The following is a 19,740-nucleotide window of genomic DNA, read 5'->3' as shown; positions in this document are numbered from 1 at the left end:
TGGGCATCCGATAGAGAATCAAAAAAACGAAGGGCTCCATCTAACATGCGAATCCTTAGACGTGCAGGGTACAGCAGCGCTGGTCTTAAATCCATCTTATAGAATTCCGACATCACGGATCTGTAACGGACCCGTTGGTCCCAGATTGGTTTACTGAAATCTTCCACGAATCGGAACTTAAGATCCGAAAAATCAATGAAACCTTTAGATCGAGCGAATCGAAACAGTCTCTCCTTGTCTTGAAAGTAATGAAAACGTAAGATAACATGCCTAGGTCTATCTGACCTAGACGAGTATGATGGGATTCTGTGAACACGATCCAGTAGCGGTGGTTGGTCAGGAAATACAGTAGGGAATGCATCTTTTAAAAGTTGGGAGAAATATTTCATAGGGTTGTTAGCTTCCACGGCTTCCCTGACGCCAATCATTCGTAAATTCTGCCGTCGCATTCTAGATTCCAAGTCAGAGTTTTTAAAAGTCAAAAAGTCAAGTTTCTTCTTCATTACATTAATTGTTTCTTCGACTTTCCCCATCTTAAGCTCACTTTGTTGCGCGGATTTTTGAAGATCAGATATAGCCGACTGATGTTCCGCAATACATGTTTGCATCTTATCAATTAAATCGGCAATTTTCTGGAACTTAGTTGAGATTTCCGTATGAATCAGGTCTTTAACAAAGCCCATAATTTCTGTACGAATCATCTCCCTAACAGAGGTTGAAATTTCCCTCTGAATTAACTCCGATATCGCTTTCAAAGTCACCGGTGATTCAGTCGGAGGGAGATCCGTAGCTTTCGGTTTAACCGGAGGTTTACCATCCTTGCCGTCTTTCCCGTTCTTAGACATAGCCGATCTCAGTATCATCCAATTGTCAGAGAATTCAGTTTAATTCAAAGTATTGTAAAAATTGATGCCTTAATAGTTAATTAAAGTATAGCTGACCATAGAGAGAAAAAACTCAGAGGTAATGGAGCGAGTCAAGAACGCGACTTCACTCCATGAGCGCTACCGGAAGTTCCTGTCTTTTTTCTTTACAGTGTTCCCTTGCATCTTATCTTCCTCAAGTGTCTCATCTGTGCCTGCCTGCTGATACCTGCTATGCACCTCCTTCATTTTCTTAAGTAGGGCCTCCATTTCTATCAAAAACTAAGGTTCCTTAAACCAGCTAGCCTTGCCTATTATTCTAACAGGAATATACAAACTCTGTACTCTCCCACTTACCATGCATGGCTTTGCCAGAAAACAAATCTGTCCCAATCCACACTGGCTAGCTCCTTTCAAATGCCATCAAAATTGGCCTTTCTCTAATGTAGAATCTCAGCCTGAGGACCAGTTCCATAATTATCTTGAAACTGTTCGAATTATGATCACCAGATCCAAAGTATTCTCCTACACTGTCACCAGCCCCTCTCATTCTCTGAGAGGAAATCCAGTATCAAACTTTGTCCAGTTGGGAACTGGATCTCAAATTCCATTATTTGTCAGGGAACTGGAGCTCAAATTCTATATTTGTCAGGGAACTGGATAATTTTGTCTACCATCATTTTGGCTCAGTTTTTCCATTTTTTATTGTTGTCCATTAAACATAGAACACAGAAATTTACAGCACACTACAGGCCCTTTGGCCCACAATGTTGTGCCCACCATGTAACCTACTCTAGAGACTGCCTAGAATTTCCCTAGTGCATAGCCTCCTATTTTTCTAAGCTCCATGTACCTATCTAAGAGGCTTTTTAAAAATCTTGTTGTATCCGCTTCCACCACCGCTGCCGGCAGTGCATTCCACGCACCCACCACTCTCTGTGTGAAAAACTTACTCTTGACATCCCCTCGGTACCTATTTCCAAACACCTTAAAACTATGCCCCCTCACATTAGCCATTTCCGCCCTGGGAAAAAACTTCTGGATATCCACACGATCAAAGCTTTTCATCATCTTATACACCTCAATCAGGTCACATCTCATTCTCTGTCACTCCAAGGAGAAAAGTCCAAGTACACTCAACCTATTCTCATAAGGTACGCCCTCCAATCCAGGCAACATCCTTGTAAATCTCCTCTGCAGTCTCTCTATAGTATCCACATCCTTCCTGTACTGAGGTGACCAGAACTGAACACAGTTCAGTGGGGTCTGACCAAGGTCTTGAATGATGCCTTCTTAACAACTTAAGTCAAATATGATCCTGACTTGGAAGTATATTGCTAGTTCTTTATGGTTGAGTCAAAATTCTGTAACTGTCTACCTGACAGCTGAACTCGCAGTAGGACTGCGGCAGTGGTCCACAACCACCATCTCTAAGCTGATAAATTCCGTCCCTACTGGAGTCACACAGGTCATGAAAGTTAATAGACAAAATAAAGTCCTCTGTGCCTTTTTACTCCTGACATTGAATATCAAAGTACTTGTTGCCTTATCTGAACTTCTAATATTTTCCATCATTATTAGAGAAGGAGCAGACTGCAGCAGAATCTCTTCAGTCAACACCCTGCACTGGGAAATTAAGCACCCCAACCAGGAAAGAGCATCCTGAAGCCATTGCTAGGTAAGAGGTTATTACCAACCCCTTGTTCCTACAGATAACAGAGTGCTAGCGACCCTCCCTACCCATCACTACAGACACAGTCTGGCATGGATATTATGCTTTATGGAGCACCTAGGGCACTGGGCAGTTTGGATATTCAGATAAGTATGTTTACATCTTGGTTGTTGAATGGACCTGTTATACATTAAAAGGTGAACTCTTAATTTACCCTGTCATAGCCCTTGCACTTTATTTGCTTACCTGCACTATATTCTGCATTCTGTTATTGTTTTTCCTTTTGTATGAGCTTGACATCTTTGTGTTCGGAATTAGTCAGTGTGGTACAGCAAGGAAACAGGCCCTTTGGCCCAAGTGGTCCAGATCAGCTGTCTGAAACAATGCCTTTTACTCTATCTCAGTGCATTTGACAACAATAAACCAACAGATCATCAATTACTGATTGTTACTTATCTCTGACAGGTCACCTGTTGGAGATGAAAGTGAAAATGAAGACAGTGATAGTTCAAGCAGTGATCTGATCGGTCCCCCAGTACCTTCCTCATTATCTAGATTGTCAGTCGAGGAGCAAGCGAATGCTGCAGACCTCCCTACATCAAGTGACAAACTGCTGGGGGACACGGACGAAGAGGAGGAGGAAGATGATGATGATGATGATGATGTAAGTGTTTTTCTGTTCTATTTCAGTGAATAGCATCAAGGTGGGCAAATATTCAAAATACTAACCAGTCTGTAGAATTAAAGCTGAACTACCAAGTATGGGTAGGCAATTGGCTTTGAGGCAGGAAGCAGGGATCAGTGATATGTAGTTGTTTGTAACACTGATGGCTGATGAACTGTGGTGTTTGCCAGAAATTGGTTGTTTTGTTCCTTGATACATGCTAATAACTGATACATGGCTGCACATGTGGAGGACAGAAAGCATGAAAATGTGGCAAAGAGTGAGGAGAAGAAAATAAGATGAAAAAACCCTTTTAATTGGTGATGAGGTCAAATTTTATTTCTTGAAGAGCTCGAATGCTTTTACTCAAAGGACACTAGAAGCAGGGTCTTTTCACATTTCCTGAGGCAGAAGTAGGCAGATTTTAAGCATGGGGATGGAAGGTTACCTTGGGAAGATGAGAATGTGAAGTTGAGATAGTAATTAGAACAGCCATGAGGTTGAGTCTTGGCAGAGCAGTCTTGTGTGTTGAAGGGGAGGTGATGTTTCTGTTTGCACAGGATAGCACAATAGGCATACAAGTGGCTGGTGAAGTTTAATAAAGGAATTTTTGAAGTAATGTATGAAAGATTGAGGAGAAACTAAATGATACAGGTCTAAATATGTGTAAGTTCAGGGACTGAGTATATGGGTTGATAAATCTTAGAAAATGACAGGTCATGTTGAGAGAGTACTAGTTAAAGCCAGTGATTACTGAAAAGGAGCAGAGAAGTGATGTTGAATGGAAGATCTGTGTTTCCTCATTAGTAGCAAGTGAAGTCCTGGAGGACTGGAAAGTAGCTAATGTTCCTTTGCTCAAGAACGGAAATAGGGATAATTCACGAAATGTAAGGTTAGTGAGTTTCACATGATGGCAGGGAAGCTACTGGAGGGAATCCTTTTGGGTAGGATTTGTATGTACTTGGAAAAGCATTGCCTGTTAGGGACAGTCAGTATAGCTTTGTACAGGGTATCTCATGTCTTACTAACTTGTTTCATTTAGAACATAGAACATAGAATAGTACAGCACAGTACAGGCCCTTCGGCCCACAATGTTGTGCCGACCCTCAAACCCTGCCTCCCATATAAGCCCCCACCTTAAATTCCTCCATATACCTGTCCAGTAGTCTCTTAAACTTCACTAGTGTATCTGGCTCCACCACTGACTCAGGCAGTGCATTCCATGCACCAACCACTCCCTGAGTAAAAAACCTTCCTCTAATATCCCCCTTGAACTTCCCACCCCTTACCTTAAAGCCATGTTCTCTTGTATTGAGCAGTGGTGCCCTGGGGAAGAGGCGCTGGCTATCCACTCTGTCTATTCCTCTTATTATCTTGTACACCTCTATCATGTCGCCTGTCATCCTCCTTCTCTCCAAAGAATAAAGCCCTAGCTCCCTTAATCTCTGATCATAATGCATACTTTCTAAACCAGGCAGCATCCTGGTAAATCTCCTCTGTACCCTTTCCAATGCTTCCACATCCTTCCTATAGTGAGGTGACCAGAACTGGACACAGTACTCCAAGTGTGGCCTAACCAGAGTTTTATAGAGCTGCATCATTACATCGCGACTCTTAAACTCTATCCCTCAACTTATGAAAGCTAACATCCCATAAGCTTTCTTAACTACCCTACCCACCTGTGAGGCAACTTTCAGGGATCTGTGGACATGTACCCCGAGATCCCTCTGCTCCTCCACACTACCAAGTATCCTGCCATTTACTTTGTACTCTGCCTTGGAGTTTGTCCTTCCAAAGTGTACCACCTCACACTTCTCTGGGTTGAACTCCATCTGCCACTTCTCAGCCCACTTCTGCATCCTATCAATGTCTCTGCAATCTTTGACAATCCTCGACACTATCTACAACACCACCAACCTTTGTGTCATCTGCAAACTTGCCAACCCACCCTTCTATCCCCACATCCAGGTCGTTAATAAAAATCACGAAAAGTAGAGGTCCCAGAACAGATCCTTGTGGGACACCACTAGTCACAATCCTCCAATCTGAATGTACTCCCTCCACCACCACCCTCTGCCTTCTGCAGGCAAGCCAATTCTGAATCCACCTGGCCAAACTTCCCAGTATCCCATGCCTTCTAACTTTCTGAATAAGCCTACCGTGTAGAAGAGGATTACAGTGATTGACAAAGGTAGAAAAGTGAATGTTATCCATATTAACTTTATTACGATGTTTGACAAGGTTCCTTGTTAAGTGAATCAAAAGATAAAGGTGCATGGGATGTAGAGTGACTTGATAGCTCGGTCGTGTAGACTACACCAAGGGTCCCCAACCTTTTTTGCACCGCGGACTGGCGGACCGGGGGAGGGTGTTCAAGTAGGGTTAAACTCACCTCAACATATCTTTTACAGTTAGGGTTGCCAACTTTCTCACTCCCAAATAAAGGACAAAAGTAGCAGTCAAATCCCGGGCCACTTTACCCCAAAAAGACTACAATGACCATGAAGCCTTTTTACCCTAATGCTGGATAGAAGATACGAAGCACTAACACCAAAGGATGCTGATTATTCTTGATGTTGTGATTGGCGCTCTCCTAAATGGACGTGATATAGTCACCGCTGTCCTTTGACTGTAGCAGAGTTTTATGGGTATCTCAAAGTACGTCATTACAATAAGATTTAATTATCTCTTATTGATGGGTAGCAGTTAGATCTGTCCCAATCCTGCACATGCTGATGGTGATTAGCAGAAGTGACCCCTCGAAATCCCTCCCTTCCCCCATCCCAGTTTCACTCTGCCCCCTCCCCCAGCTGCCTATCACCTCCCTCATGGTCCTGCCTCCTTCTACTACCCATCGTGTTTTTCCCTATTCCGTCTTCACCTTTCCTGCCTATCCCCTCCCTGCCTCCCTTCCCCCACCCCTTTATCTTTCCCCTTACTGGTTTTTCACCTGGCACCTGCCAGCCTTCTTCCCACCCTCCCCCCACCTTCTTTATAGGGCCCCTGCCCCCTCCCTCTTCAGTCCTGACGGAGGGTTCCGGCCCGAGACGTTGACTGTTCTTTTCCGTGGATGCTGCTCGACCTGCTGAGTTCCTCCAGCATGTTGTGAGTGTTGCTTTGACGCCAGCATCTGCAGAGTATTTTGTGCCCTCGAAATAAAGCTGCCCTGCCCTTTTGCTCCTGTAGGTGTCGCTGCTGAAGCTGGCCATGTGCATGCGTTGGTCTGTCGCGTCCCGATTTCCATAATGGCCGATCAGGTCTCGGGGGAAACCCAGCCTGTTGATTTTTGGCGAATGAGCAATTTTCTACGAATATATAACCCTGAACTTTGCCTGCATTCTGTAAGATAGCGCATTTTAATTCGATGTAGCCAAAAAAAGTGCAGCTGTAATGCAGCGTTTGCTCTGATTGGAGGTCACAAACAGGCAGACAGAGCATGAGAGTTTTAGTAGTATATAGATTTGGTATGATTTGGTAGGTTATTTTTTTCGTCTGGGAACGCTCAAAAATTTTCCCCATATAAATTAATGGTAATTGCTTCTTCGCTTCATGCCATTTTGGCACAAAAGGTTTCAGAGGAACACTCTACCTTAGCGAGGGAAATACGGGGCAAGGGCAGTCCCATATGGGACAAACCAATTTAGCCCAATATACGGGATGTCCCGGCAAATACGGGACAGTTGGCAACCCTATGTTCAAGTTCAACAGTGTGTGACAGGGAATGAGGAAAGGTGCAGCTGACTCGTATCGTTTCCTCACAGCCCGGTAGCACATGCTTTGCGGCCCGATGGTTGGGGACCGCTGGACAACACCAGCAGCCCATCCCCCTGTGATCACTACAACGGATTGCCAGTTTTGGTGCCCCACCATATCAGTCACTGGAAACATAACTGTTGCGTTATTGATACTGGGTCTAAATCTTGGAACTTGCTCCCTTATGGAGATACCGTAACACCATAAGATATAGGAGCAGAGTTAGGCCATTTGTCCCTTCAAGTCTGCTCTGCCATTTCATCATGGCTGATCCAATTTTCCTCTCTGCCCTAATCTCCTGCCTTCTCCCCCTATCCCCTCATGCTCTTGACCAATAAAGAATCTATCAACCTGTGCCTTAAATATATGTAAAGACTTGGCCTCCACTGCTGGTTGTGGCAAAGAATTCCACAGATTCACCACTCTCTGGCTAAAGAAATTCCTCCTCATCTCCATACTAAAAGGACACCCCTCTATTCTGAGGTTGTGTCCTCTAGTCTTCAGCTCTTCTGTCATAGGAAACATCCTCTCCACATCCACTCTTATCACCATTCGGTATGTTTCAATGAGGTCAGCCTTCATTCTTCTGAATTTTAGTGAATGCAGGCCCAGGGCCATTAATACCATGGGCTCATATCTTGTTAAGCAGTCTCATGTGTGGCGTCGTGTCAAAGGCCCTGCTTGCTATTTCTTCAAAGGTTTCCAACTGATTTGTCAGGCAAGATTTTCCCTTGAGGAAACCATGCTGACTAGGGCCAATTTTATCATGTACCTCCAAGTACCCAGAAACCGCATCCTTAACAATAGACTCCAGCATTTTCCCAACCACTGAGTCAGACTAACTGGCCTGTAATTTCCTTTCTTCTGCCTCTCACCCTTCTTGAAAAGTGGAGTGATATTTGTAATTTTCCATTCTTCCAGAACCGTTTCAGAATCCTGGGGTGTACACCACCTGGATTTATCGACCTTCAGACTTTTCAGTTTCCCAAGAACCTTCTCTCTAGTATGGCAACTTCACCCCCTTCATGACCCCTGACACGTGGAACTTCCACCACACTGCTAGTGTCTTCCACAGTGAAGAGTGATGCAAAATACTTATTCAGTTCGTCCACCATATCCTTTACTACCGCTCCAGCATCGTTTACCAGATCTGATATCCACTTTCTTTTACACCATATGTATCTGAAGAAACTTCTTGTATCCTCTTTAATATCATGGGCTAGCTTACTTTCGTATTCCATCTTTGCCTTCTTAATGACCTTTTTAGTTGTCTTGTGTTGGTTTTTAAAAGCTTCCCAATCCTCTAACTTCACACAAATTTTTGCTCTAATATATACCCTCTTGGGTCTTTATGTTGGCTTTGGCTTCTCTTATTAGTCACGGCTGTGTCATCTTTCCTTCAGAATACTTCTTCCTCTTTGGGACTTATACGGTATATCCTTTGCCTTTTGAGTTCATTCCAGAAATTCCACAATACATTTCAGATGTGATGAGTTGTAGCTAAAGTCAATTGCTAAATGTATATGTCCTAAACCAAAAGTCACTCTACCAGTCCCTCCTCTTGGCCCTCCTGGACGAAAATAAATTTGTACCAGGAAAGGCCAAGCTAAAGGAGGATCTACTTAATTAGGGCAGCAAAAATATACATTCACGATCTGGGGACTGAGTGTAATGTATCTAAGTTTGCTGATGATACTACATTAAGTGGAAAAGCAATTTGTGCAGAAGATACGGAGAGTTTACAGAGATAACTTGGGCCTATATCTAACCTACAGATAAGTTAAGTGAGTGGACAAGGGCCTGCCAGATGTAATACAAAGTTGGTAAATGCGTGGTCATTCACTTTGGAAGGAAAAGTGAAAGAGCAGGGTATTATTTAAATTGTAAAAAATTGCAGCATGCTGCTGTGCAGAGGGAGTTGGGAGTGCTTTTGCATGAATCTCAAAAGGTTGGTTTGCAGGTGCAGCAGGCGATCAAGAAGGCAAATGAAATGTTGACCTTGATTGTTAGAGGGATTTAAGAGCAGAAATGTGATGCTGCAACTATACAGGGTACTGGTGAGGCGACACCTGGAGTACTGCATGCAGTTCTGGTCTCCATACTTGAGGAAGGGTACACTGGCTTTAGAGGCGATGCAGAGGAGCTTCACCAGGTTGATTCCAGAGATGAGGGGGTTAGACTATAGAACATAGAATAGTACAGCACAGTACAGGCCCTTCAGCCCACAATGTTGTGCCGACCCTCAAACCCTGCCTCCCATACAAGCCCCCACCTTAAATTCCTCCATATACATAGAAACATAGAAAATAGGTGCAGGAGTAGGCCATTCGGCCCTTCGAGCCTGCACCGCCATTCAGTATGATCGTGGCTGATCATCCAACTCAGAACCCTGTACCAGCCTTCCTTCCATACCCCCAATCCCTTTAGCCACAAGGGCCATATCTAACTCCCTCTTAAATATAGCCAATGAACTGGCCTCAACTGTTTCCTGTGGCAGAGAATTCCACAGATTCACCACTCTCTGTGTGAAGAAGTTTTTCCTAATCTCGGTCCTAAAAGGCTTCCCTTTTATCTTCAAACTGTGACCCCTCATTCTGGACTTCCCCAACATCGGGAACAATCTTCCTGCATCTAGCCTGTCCAATCCCTTTAGGATTTTATACGTTTCAATAAGATCCCCCCCTCAATCTTCTAAATTCCAACGAGTATAAGCCTAGTTCATCCAGTCTTTCATCATATGAAAGTCCTGCCATCCCAGGAATCAATCTGGTGAACCTTCTTTGTACTCCCTCTATGGCAAGGATGTCTTTCCTCAGATTAGGGGACCAAAACTGCACACAATACTCCAGGTGTGGTCTCACCAAGGCCTTGTACAACTGCAGTAGTACCTCCCTGCTCCTGTACTTGAATCCTCTTCCTATAAATGCCAGCATACCATTTGCCTTTTTCACCGCCTGCCGTACCTGCATGCCCACTTTCAATGACTGGTGTATAATGACACCCAGGTCTCGTTGCACCTCCCCTTTTCCTAATCGACCACCATTCCGATAATAACCTGTTTTCCTGTTTTTGCCACCAAAGTGGATTACCTCACATTTATCCACATTACATTGCATCTGCCATGAATTTGCCCACTCACCTAACCTATCCAAGTCACCCTGCATCCTCTTAGCATTCTCCTCACAGCTAACACTGGCACCCAGCTTCGTGTCATCCGCAAACTTGGAGATGCTGCACTTAATTCCCTCATCCAAGTCATTAATATATATTGTAAACAACTGGGGTCCCAGCACTGAGCCTTGCGGTACCCCACTAGTCACTACCTGCCATTCTGAAAAGGTCCAGTTTCTTCCCACTCCTTGCTTCCTGTCTGCCAACCAATTCTCTATCCACATCAATACCTTACCCCCAATACAGTGTGCTTTAAGTTTGCACACTAATCTCCTGTGTGGGACCTTGTCAAAAGCCTTTTGAAAATCCAAATATACCACATCCACTGGTTCTCCCCTATCCGCTCTACTAGTTACATCCTCAAAAAATTCTATGAGATTTGTCAGACATGATTTTCCTTTCACAAATCCATGCTGACTTTGTCCGATGATTTCACCGCTTTCCAAATGTGCTGTTATCACATCTTTGATAACTGACTCTAGCAGTTTCCCCACCACCGATGATAGGCTAACTGGTCTATAATTCCCCGGTTTCTCTCTCTCTCCTTTTTTAAAAAGTGGGGTTACATTAGCCACCCTCCAATCCTCAGGAACTAGTCCTGAATCTAAAGACTTTTGAAAAATTATCACTAATGCATCCATTATTTCTTGGGCTACTTCCTTAAGCACTCTGGGATGCAGACCATCTGGCCCTGGGGATTTATCTGCCTTTAATCCCTTCAATTTACCTAACACCACTTCCCTACTAACATGTATTTCCCTCAGTTCCTCCATCTCACTGGACCCTCGGTCCCCTACTATTTCCGGAAGATTATTTATGTCCTCCTTAGTGAAGACAGAACCAAAATAGTTATTCAATTGGTCTGCCATGTCCTTGCTCCCCATAATCAATTCACCTGTTTCTGTCTGTAGGGGACCTATATTTGTCTTAACCAATCTTTTTCTTTGCACATATCTATAAAAGCTTTTACAGTCAGTTTTTATGTTCCCTGCCAGTTTTCTCTCATAATCTTTTTTCCCCTTCCTAATTAAGCCCTTTGTCCTCCTCTGCTGAACTCTGAATTTCTCCCAGTCCTCAGGTGAGCCACTTTTTCTGGCTAATTTGTATGCTTCTTCTTTGGAATTGATACTATCCCTAATTTCCCTTGTCAGCCACGGGTGCACTACCTTCCTTGATTTATTCTTTTGCCAAACTGGGATGAACAATTGTTGTAGTTCATCCATGCAATCTTTAAATGCTTGCCATTGCATATCCACCGTCAACCCTTTAAGTATCATTTGCCAGTCTATCTTAGCTAATTCACGTCTCATACCTTCAAAGTTACCCTTCTTTAACCTTTGTTTCTGAATTAACTATGTCAGTCTCCATCTTAATGAAGAATTCCACCATATTATGGTGACTCTTACCCAAGGGGCCTCTCACGACAAGATTGCTAGTTAACCCTTCCTCATTGCTCAATACCCAGTCAAGAATAGCCTGCTCTCCAGTTGGATCCTCGACATGTTGGTTCAAAAAACCATCCCGCATACATTCCAAGAAATCCTCTTCCTCAGCACTCTTACCAATTTGGTTCACCCAATCTATATGTAGATTGAAGTCACCCATTATAACTGCTGTACCTTTATTGCACACATTTCTAATTTCCTGTTTAATACCATCCCCAACCTCATTACTACTGTTAGGTGGCCTGCACACAACTCCCACCGGCGTTTTCTGCCCCTTAGTGTTATGCAGCTCTACCCATATCGATTCCACATCCTCTTGGTGAATGTCCTTCCTTTCTATTGCGTTAATCTCCTCTCTAACCAGCAATGCTACCCCACCTTCTTTTCTTTCATGTCTATCCCTCCTGAATATTGAATATCCCTGAATGTTAAGCTCCCATCCTTGGTCACCCTGGAGCCATGTCTCTGTGATCCCAACTATATCATATTCATTAATAACAATCTGCACATTTAATTCATCCACCTTGTTACGAATGCTCCTTGCATTGACACACAAAGCCTTCAGGCTCGCTTTTACAACTCTCTTAGCCCTTAAACAATTATGTTGAAAAGTGTCCCTTTTTGATTTTTGCCCTGGATTTGCCGGCCTGCCACTTTTACTTTTCGCCTTACTACTTTTTGCTTCTACCCTCATTTTACACCCCTCTGTCTCTCTGTACTGGTTCCCATCCCCCTGTTGTGAACTAACCTCATCTCTCCTAGTCTCTTTAATTTGATTCCCACCCCCCCAACCATTCTAGTTTAAACCTGTCTAGTAGTCTCTTAAACCTCACTAGTGTATCTGCCTCCACCACTGACTCAGGCAGTGCATTCCACGCACCAACCACTCTCTGAGTAAAAAACCTTCCTCTAATATCCCCCTTGAACTTCCCACCCCTTACCTTAAAGCCATGTCCTCTTGTATTGAGCAGTGGTGCCTTGGGGAAGAGGCACTGGCTATCCACTCTATCTATTCCTCTTATCATCTTGTACACCTCTATCATGTTGCCTGTCATCCTGCTTCTCTCCAAAGAGTAAAGCCCTAGCTCCCTTAATCTCTGACCATAATGCATACTCTCTAAACCAGGCAGCATCCTGGTAAATCTCCTCTGTACCCTTTCCAATGCTTCCACATCCTTCCTATAGTGAGGCGACCAGAACTAGACACAGTACTCCAAGTGTGGCCTAACCAGAGTTTTATAGAGCTGCATCATTACATCGCGACTCTTAAACTCTATCCCTCGACTTATGAAAGCTAACACCCCATAAGCTTTCTTAACTACCCTATCCACCTGTGAGGCAACTTTCAGGGATCTGTGGACATGTACCCCCAGATCCCTCTGCTCCTCCACACTACCAAGTATCCTGCCATTTGCTTCGTACTCTGCCTTGGAGTTTGTCCTTCCAAAGTGTACCATCTCACACTTCTCAGGGTTGAACTCCATCTGCCACTTCTCAGCTCACTTCTGCATCCTATCAATGTCTCTCTGCAATCTTTGACAATCCTCTACACTATCTACAACACCACCAACCTTTGTGTCGTCTGCAAACTTGCCAACCCACCCTTCTACCCCTACATCTAGGTCGTTAATAAAAATCACAAAAAGTAGAGGTCCCGGGGGAGGACTTCCGGGTCATCAAGGGAATAGCGGCGTAAGGAAAAGGTCTCTCGACAAAAAAGAAGGTAAACTGCCCCAAAATCGAATTTAGACAAATACTTAATATTGCATAACTATATTAATAAAAGGGGCAAGGATGATGTCTAAGAACAAGAATAAAAAGTCCGCTTCGAAGGCTGATAAACATAAGATGCAGCAAGGCGAAGGGCCTAGCTCCCCCACGGCAAGCCAGGACGGAGATAATGAGGGGGAATTGGTGACTCTGTCTTTGATTCTTGGAGAGATTCGCGAGTTCCGACAAGATAACAGCAAACAGCTGGAAGATATTAAAGGAGAAATAGTAAAAACTAACTCGCGGATAGATGAAGCCGAAGCGAGGTTTGTTGGAATTGAAGAGAAGCTACAAAATGCCGAGGAAGTGATAGCAGAAATGCTGAAGCTACAAGACCAACTCCAGTGGAAACTAATAGATCAAGGCGGCCGCTCGAGAAGGGAAAATGTGAGGATCTACGGAGTTCCCGAAGGAACCGAAGGTAAACCCGGATTGATGATTCCCTTCGTGGAGAAGCTGCTTAGCGAGAACCTTGATATACCGGCCGCAAAAGACCTACAGATAGAAAGGGCTCACCGTGCGTTGGCACCACAGCCTCCGGCAGGCACCCAGCCCAGATCGATTCTGATCAGACTTCTCAGTTACAGAACGAAGGAAGAGGTGCTTAAAAGAGCATGGCAAAAGAAAGGTTTCGTGTGGAACAACTGTAAAATCAGTTTAGACCACGACTACACACCGGGGATTCTTGCCAGACGGAAGGAATATACGGAAACACGGAGAGTCCTGAAGGAAAACAACATCAGATTCCAGACCCTGTATCCAGCTCGGCTGAGAGTCTTTTACGACGAAGGGACAAAAACTTACGCTACGGTGGAGGAGGCAACGTCGGACCTGGTGGACCGGGGACTACCTATTAAAGTTATCACCCAACCGGAGTCGCTACTGGAGAGGATTCGGCAGAAGTCGTGGCAGTTAGTGGGGCGAGGACGCTCCACTCGAACCAGAGTGTCAAACTACAAGGAAAAGCTGCAAATATTCAGACGCGAATGTACAGAGAATACAGATTAATTAAGAGAAATGACTGAAAAGAGTAAATCGGACTTAAAAGTAAAATGAAAACTGGTAACTGAAAATAATCTAGGCGGAATAATTTGAATGATAGCAATATGGTCGAGACATAAATAGGAGAAAATTCTCTATGATTATTCAAACTGCTGAGGGCCCTCTAACACAGGGTGAAGATAGAGGTTATCCCTCTGAACTGAGGCGGGTCGGTGCTCAGGCCTCACTGTGGGAAGTCGGGGAAAATTTTCAAATGTTATACGTTCAGAAATGTCTAGGGTGTGGTTATATGTCTTGGTTTACTGTTGAGAAGGGATTGCTTACTGTTTGGTTAGAAAAGGAGAGTGCTTTTTTTCTACTAGAGAAAAATGCAAACTGAATTGGTAAAAATAATTTCCTATAATGTTAATGGGGTTTTGAATCCAATTAAAAGAAATAAGATTATGTCTGAATTGAAAAAAGAGAGGGCACAAATAGCTTTCCTCCAGGAAACACATATGAGCCAATCTGAACATGGAAAATTAAAAAGAATGGGCTTTAAGCATGTATTTTATTCATCATATAAATTGAGTCACAAAAGAGGGGTAGCTACTTTAATATCAAGTACTCTTAATTATGAACATATTTCAGAGACTAGAGACAAAGAAGGATGGTTTGTAAAAATCACAGGAAGAATAGAAGGTACAGAAATAACATTGCTGAATGTTTATGCTCCTCCAGGTAGTGAATGGTCATTTTATAGACAGATTTTTGACCTAATGGTCAGTTCTCGAGGGGTAGTAATTTGTGGAGGGGATTTTAATATTAGATTAAATCCTATATTAGATTCTTCAAGAATAGTTACTCAGAATAAACCTCTGACTCGGAAAGTGAATTCATTGATGGAGGAGTTGGGAATTATAGATGTCTGGAGGGAATTACATCCTACTAGTAAAGATTATACATATTACTCTTTCCCTCATTCAGCCTATTCAAGGATAGACTATTTCTTTATCTTTAATACAGATAGACTCAGGATAAAAAACTGTAATATTGCAACAATTGATCTGTCGGATCATAGCCCAGTCTCTATGTCTCTAATCCTGGAAAGGAAAATGAGGAAAACACTATGGAGGCTAAACTCACATATACTTAATAACCCAAAAGTAATGGAGAGATTAAGGGGAGAAATCAAAGAATATCTAGACCTTAATGACACGGGAGAAACATCACCAGTGATTTTATGGGATACATTGAAAGCTGTACTGAGAGGGAAAATTATTTCCATTACTACTCACATGAAAAAAAATCAATGCACAAAAATTAGCAGACCTTCAAGGAAAATTAAAACAACTTCAAGTTGTAGATAGCAACAAAAGTAATTCAAATCGAAAACAGGAAATTAGGAAATTGCAAAGTGAAATTGATGATATTTATACGTTGGAAATGCAAAGAAATTTTCTTTACCTGAGACAAAAGAATTATGAAGTAGGAGGTAAATCAGCTAGATTATTAGCATATAAATTACGAAAACAACAAGCAGACAATACAATTCATAAAATAAAGAATCCAAAGACAAAGCTTGTGGAGAGTACAATAGGGAAAATTCAAGAGAGTTTTGAAACGTATTATTGAGAGCTGTACTCCCAACCTCGGGCCCCCAATGAGCCCTATATAGACAGTGTATTGAATTTTTTAGATCTACCTAAACTTACAGATTTACAAAATGAAAGTTTATTAGAACCAGTAACTGTCAAAGAACTGAACGTGGCCATCTCTGGGTTAAAGGCTGGAAAGTCCCCGGGTTCTGATGGGTTTACCTCAGAGTGGTACAAGTCCCTGAAGACACAGTTAGCCCCGTTACTACTTAACACCTTTAATTGGATCTTGCAGAGAGGAGAAACTCCACCTTCCTGGAGAGAAGCGATTATTTCAGTTATTCCTAAAGAGGGTAAAGATAAACTAGAATGTGGCAATTATCGGCCAATTAGTGTTCTTAATTTAGATTACAAACTATTTACATCTATATTAGCGCGCAGATTGGAAAAGTTTTTACCTGGCCTAATCCATTTAGACCAGACTGGATTTATTCAACAAAGACAAACACAGGACAACATAAGGAGAACTCTGCATATATTAGAACAGGTTAATAAGAACGAGACAGAGACAATGGTAGTAGGATTGGACGCTGAGAAAGCTTTTGATTCGGTTAGTTGGGCATTCCTATACAGAGTGTTAGGAAGATTCGGCTTTCAAGAAAGGTTTATTAAAGTAATTCAGACTCTGTATGACAGTCCAACAGCCCGAATTAAGATAAATGGGGACCTCTCTGACTCCCTCATTTTAGACAGAGGCACTAGACAGGGATGCCCAATTTCTCCTCTCCTTTTTGCGCTATATATTGAACCACTTGCCCAACTAATAAGACAGAGCAAAATCGTAAAAGGTATCAAGGAGGCAGGGATTGAACAGAAAGTGGCGTTATTCGCAGATGATGTTTTGGTCTATCTGAGTGAACCAGAAAAATCATTTATAGGATTGTTTACACTGTTGGATGACTTTGGGAAAATATCAGGTTATAAAATAAATGTAAAGAAAATGCAGGTTATGTCCCTAAATTATACACCATCCAAAAAATTGCAGGATACCTACGATCTTAAGTGGGAAGCTAAATTATTAAAATATTTAGGAATAACCCTGCCGAAGGATCTTTCAACACTGTCACAGGTAAATTATGGGCCATTAATCTCAGAGATAAAAGCAGATATGCATAGATGGAATCTTATCCCCTTTTTAAGTTTAAATTCAAGGATAAATACTATAAAAATGAATATTCTTCCTCGGTTATTATATCTTTTCCGTACTTTACCAGTGGAGGTGGATGATAATCAATTCAGGGAATGGGACAAATGGATTTCCCGCTTCATTTAGCAAGGAAGGAAACCTAGAATTCGATATAACACCTTACAGTTAGGGAAGGAAAGAGGAGGTATGGTTCTTCCTTGCCTGAGAAATTATTTTTATGCCTCACAGATAACCCCTCTGTTATATTGGTGTAATAGGGAATATGAGGCTACATGGAAGGAAATAGAATTTGGATTAGTTGACAGTTTTCCTCTTCAGGCCTCAATAGCTGACAAAGGATTGATGGCCCAGTTGGAAAAATTTAATAATGCTTGGATAAATCTTACATTAAAAGTATGGCAGAAGGTGGTTAATTCATGAGGAATTAATAACATGCTAAAACTCTTTAGATGGTGTGCATATGATACCGAATTCCTTCCCAACAGAGGAGATAAAAGATTTGAGCTATGGATAAAGAAAGGTCTTACAACCTACCTCTCATTTATAGATAAAAGAGTATTACAAAGTTTCCAAATCCTGCAGGACAAACATGGCCTAGAACATAATGACTTTTTTAGGTACCTTCAAATACGAAACTATGTTAACCAGAGTTGTAGATATACAGACCTATCAACAGTAGAATTAGAATTTTTCAAGATTCTGACTTCGGCTTGCAGTTCAATACCTAGTAAATCAGTTTCTCGCCAATATAATGCACTCTCCCATGCTAAAAATGTAAATACACTGTATATTAAAGAGAAGTGGGAGAAAGAAGTGGGGTTGGTACTTTCAGAGGAGGCTTGGGGGAAAATCTGCAGCTTTCAATGGTCCTCAACTAATTCTTTGACTTGGAGAGAACATTGTTGGAAAAACATTATAAGATACTTCAAGACCCCATATCAGGAAAAATATAAAGATACAAATGTGATGTGTTGGAGAAGGTGCGGCTCCAAGGAGGCAAATCATTTTCATATTTTCTGGGATTGCCCTAAATTAAGTCTATTTTGGGAAGGTATTCATAGAACATTAGTTAAGGTACTTAGGTCCCAGATACCTCTGAACTTTGAGACGCTCTATTTGGGGCATGTATTGTTCCTTGAACAGAAGGAAGATATAAAGTTGCTGCAGGCCCTCTTAGCGGCAAGTAAGAAATCAATCACTAGAAAATGGCTAAATCCAATACCACCTACATTAGAAGATTGGTACGAAATTATCTTGGAAATATTTAAAATGGAAAAGTTGACCTACTCCCTGAGAACTCAAAAAGAAACATTTTATCAAATCTGGAATAAATGGATTGAATATATAACCCCAATGCGAGCAGACTTTAGATGACTCTCCTAATGATTTATATTGCTCTTCTCATCAACACAGTAATATTGCTAACGTAAGCACCCCTAGTCTAAATGTTTGTTGTTTTTTTTTGGAAAATAAAGAATTAACACAAGTAAAGGGAAAGATTTGGGAAAGGGATAAAAAAAAATGAAAAAATTAAGTAAATAAGTACATAGGGATTGGATAATTATGTCTGCGGGCAGGAACAAGCACGAACAAATTGGGATATAAACACCTACAATGGTTGGTATATAGGCTTGTATGCAACATTTTGGACCAGTGGAAATGGTCCAGAAGGGTTGTGTGGAAACTATTATTACCATTTTTCTTAACAACTAATTTCATTACTTAGCCTAATAGGTTAGATTTACCGCAGTACATAATTATCTATTTAAATGTTTATTTTGCTTTTATATCATCTCAATGTGTACTTAAGAATGTATAAATAATTGTAGTTTTATACATATAAAAAAATGGAAAAGGTTATATGTGTGAAAAAAGTACATGATAATTGTGAACTCCTTATCCAAATAAAAATAAAATTAAAAAAAAAGAAAAGTAGAGGTCCCAGAACAGATCCTTGTGGGACACCACTAGTCACAATCCTCCAATCTGAATGTACCCCTTCCACCATGACCCTCTGCCTGCTGCAGGCAAGCCAATTCTTAATCCACCTGGCCAAACTTCCCTGGATCCCATGCCTTCTGACTTTCTGAATAAGCCTACCGTGTGGAACCTTGTCAAATGCCTTACTAAAATCCATATAGATCACATCCACTGCACTATCCTCATCTATATGCCTGGTCACCTCCTCAATGAACTCTATCAGGCTTGGTAAACACGATCTGCCCTTCACAAAGCCATGTTGTCTGTCCCTGATCAGACCATGATTCTCTAAATGCCCAGAGATCCTATCTCTGAGAAACTTTTCCAACAGCTTTCCCACCACAGATGTAAGGCTCACTGGTCTATAATTACCCAGACTATCCCTACTACCTTTTTTGAACAAGGAGACAACATTCGCCTCCCTCCAATACTCCGGTACCATTCCCATGGACAACAAGGACATAAAGATCCTGGCCAGAGGCTCAGCAATCTCTTCCCTCGCCTCGTGGAGCAGCCTGGGGAATATTCCGTCAGGCCCCGGGGACTTATCTGTTCTGATGTATTTTAACAACTCCAACACCTCCTCTCCCTTAATATCAACATGCTCCGGAACATCAACCTCACTCATGTTGTCCT

At 42.1% G+C, this 19,740-nt stretch overlaps 1 protein-coding gene across 5 annotated transcripts in view; it reads left to right on the top strand.

Moving 5' to 3' along the window:
• Positions 1-19,740, top strand: part of LOC134347280 (WD repeat-containing protein 70) — a 211,642-nt gene that overhangs the window by 53,741 nt on the left and 138,161 nt on the right. For all 5 annotated transcript variants that reach the window (XM_063049678.1, XM_063049679.1, XM_063049681.1 and 2 more), the window contains exons 4-5: positions 2,445-2,541; positions 3,001-3,199. In XM_063049678.1, the coding sequence (XP_062905748.1) occupies positions 2,445-2,541; positions 3,001-3,199 (296 nt within the window). The remainder of the gene's footprint in view (positions 1-2,444; positions 2,542-3,000; positions 3,200-19,740) is intronic.

Source organism: Mobula hypostoma, chromosome 5 (assembly GCF_963921235.1).
Source record: "Mobula hypostoma chromosome 5, sMobHyp1.1, whole genome shotgun sequence".
NCBI classification, from domain to species: Eukaryota; Metazoa; Chordata; class Chondrichthyes; order Myliobatiformes; family Myliobatidae; genus Mobula; species Mobula hypostoma.
The sequence above is the reverse complement of the archived record's forward strand: the minus strand, read 5'-3'. Positions and strand labels throughout refer to the sequence as shown.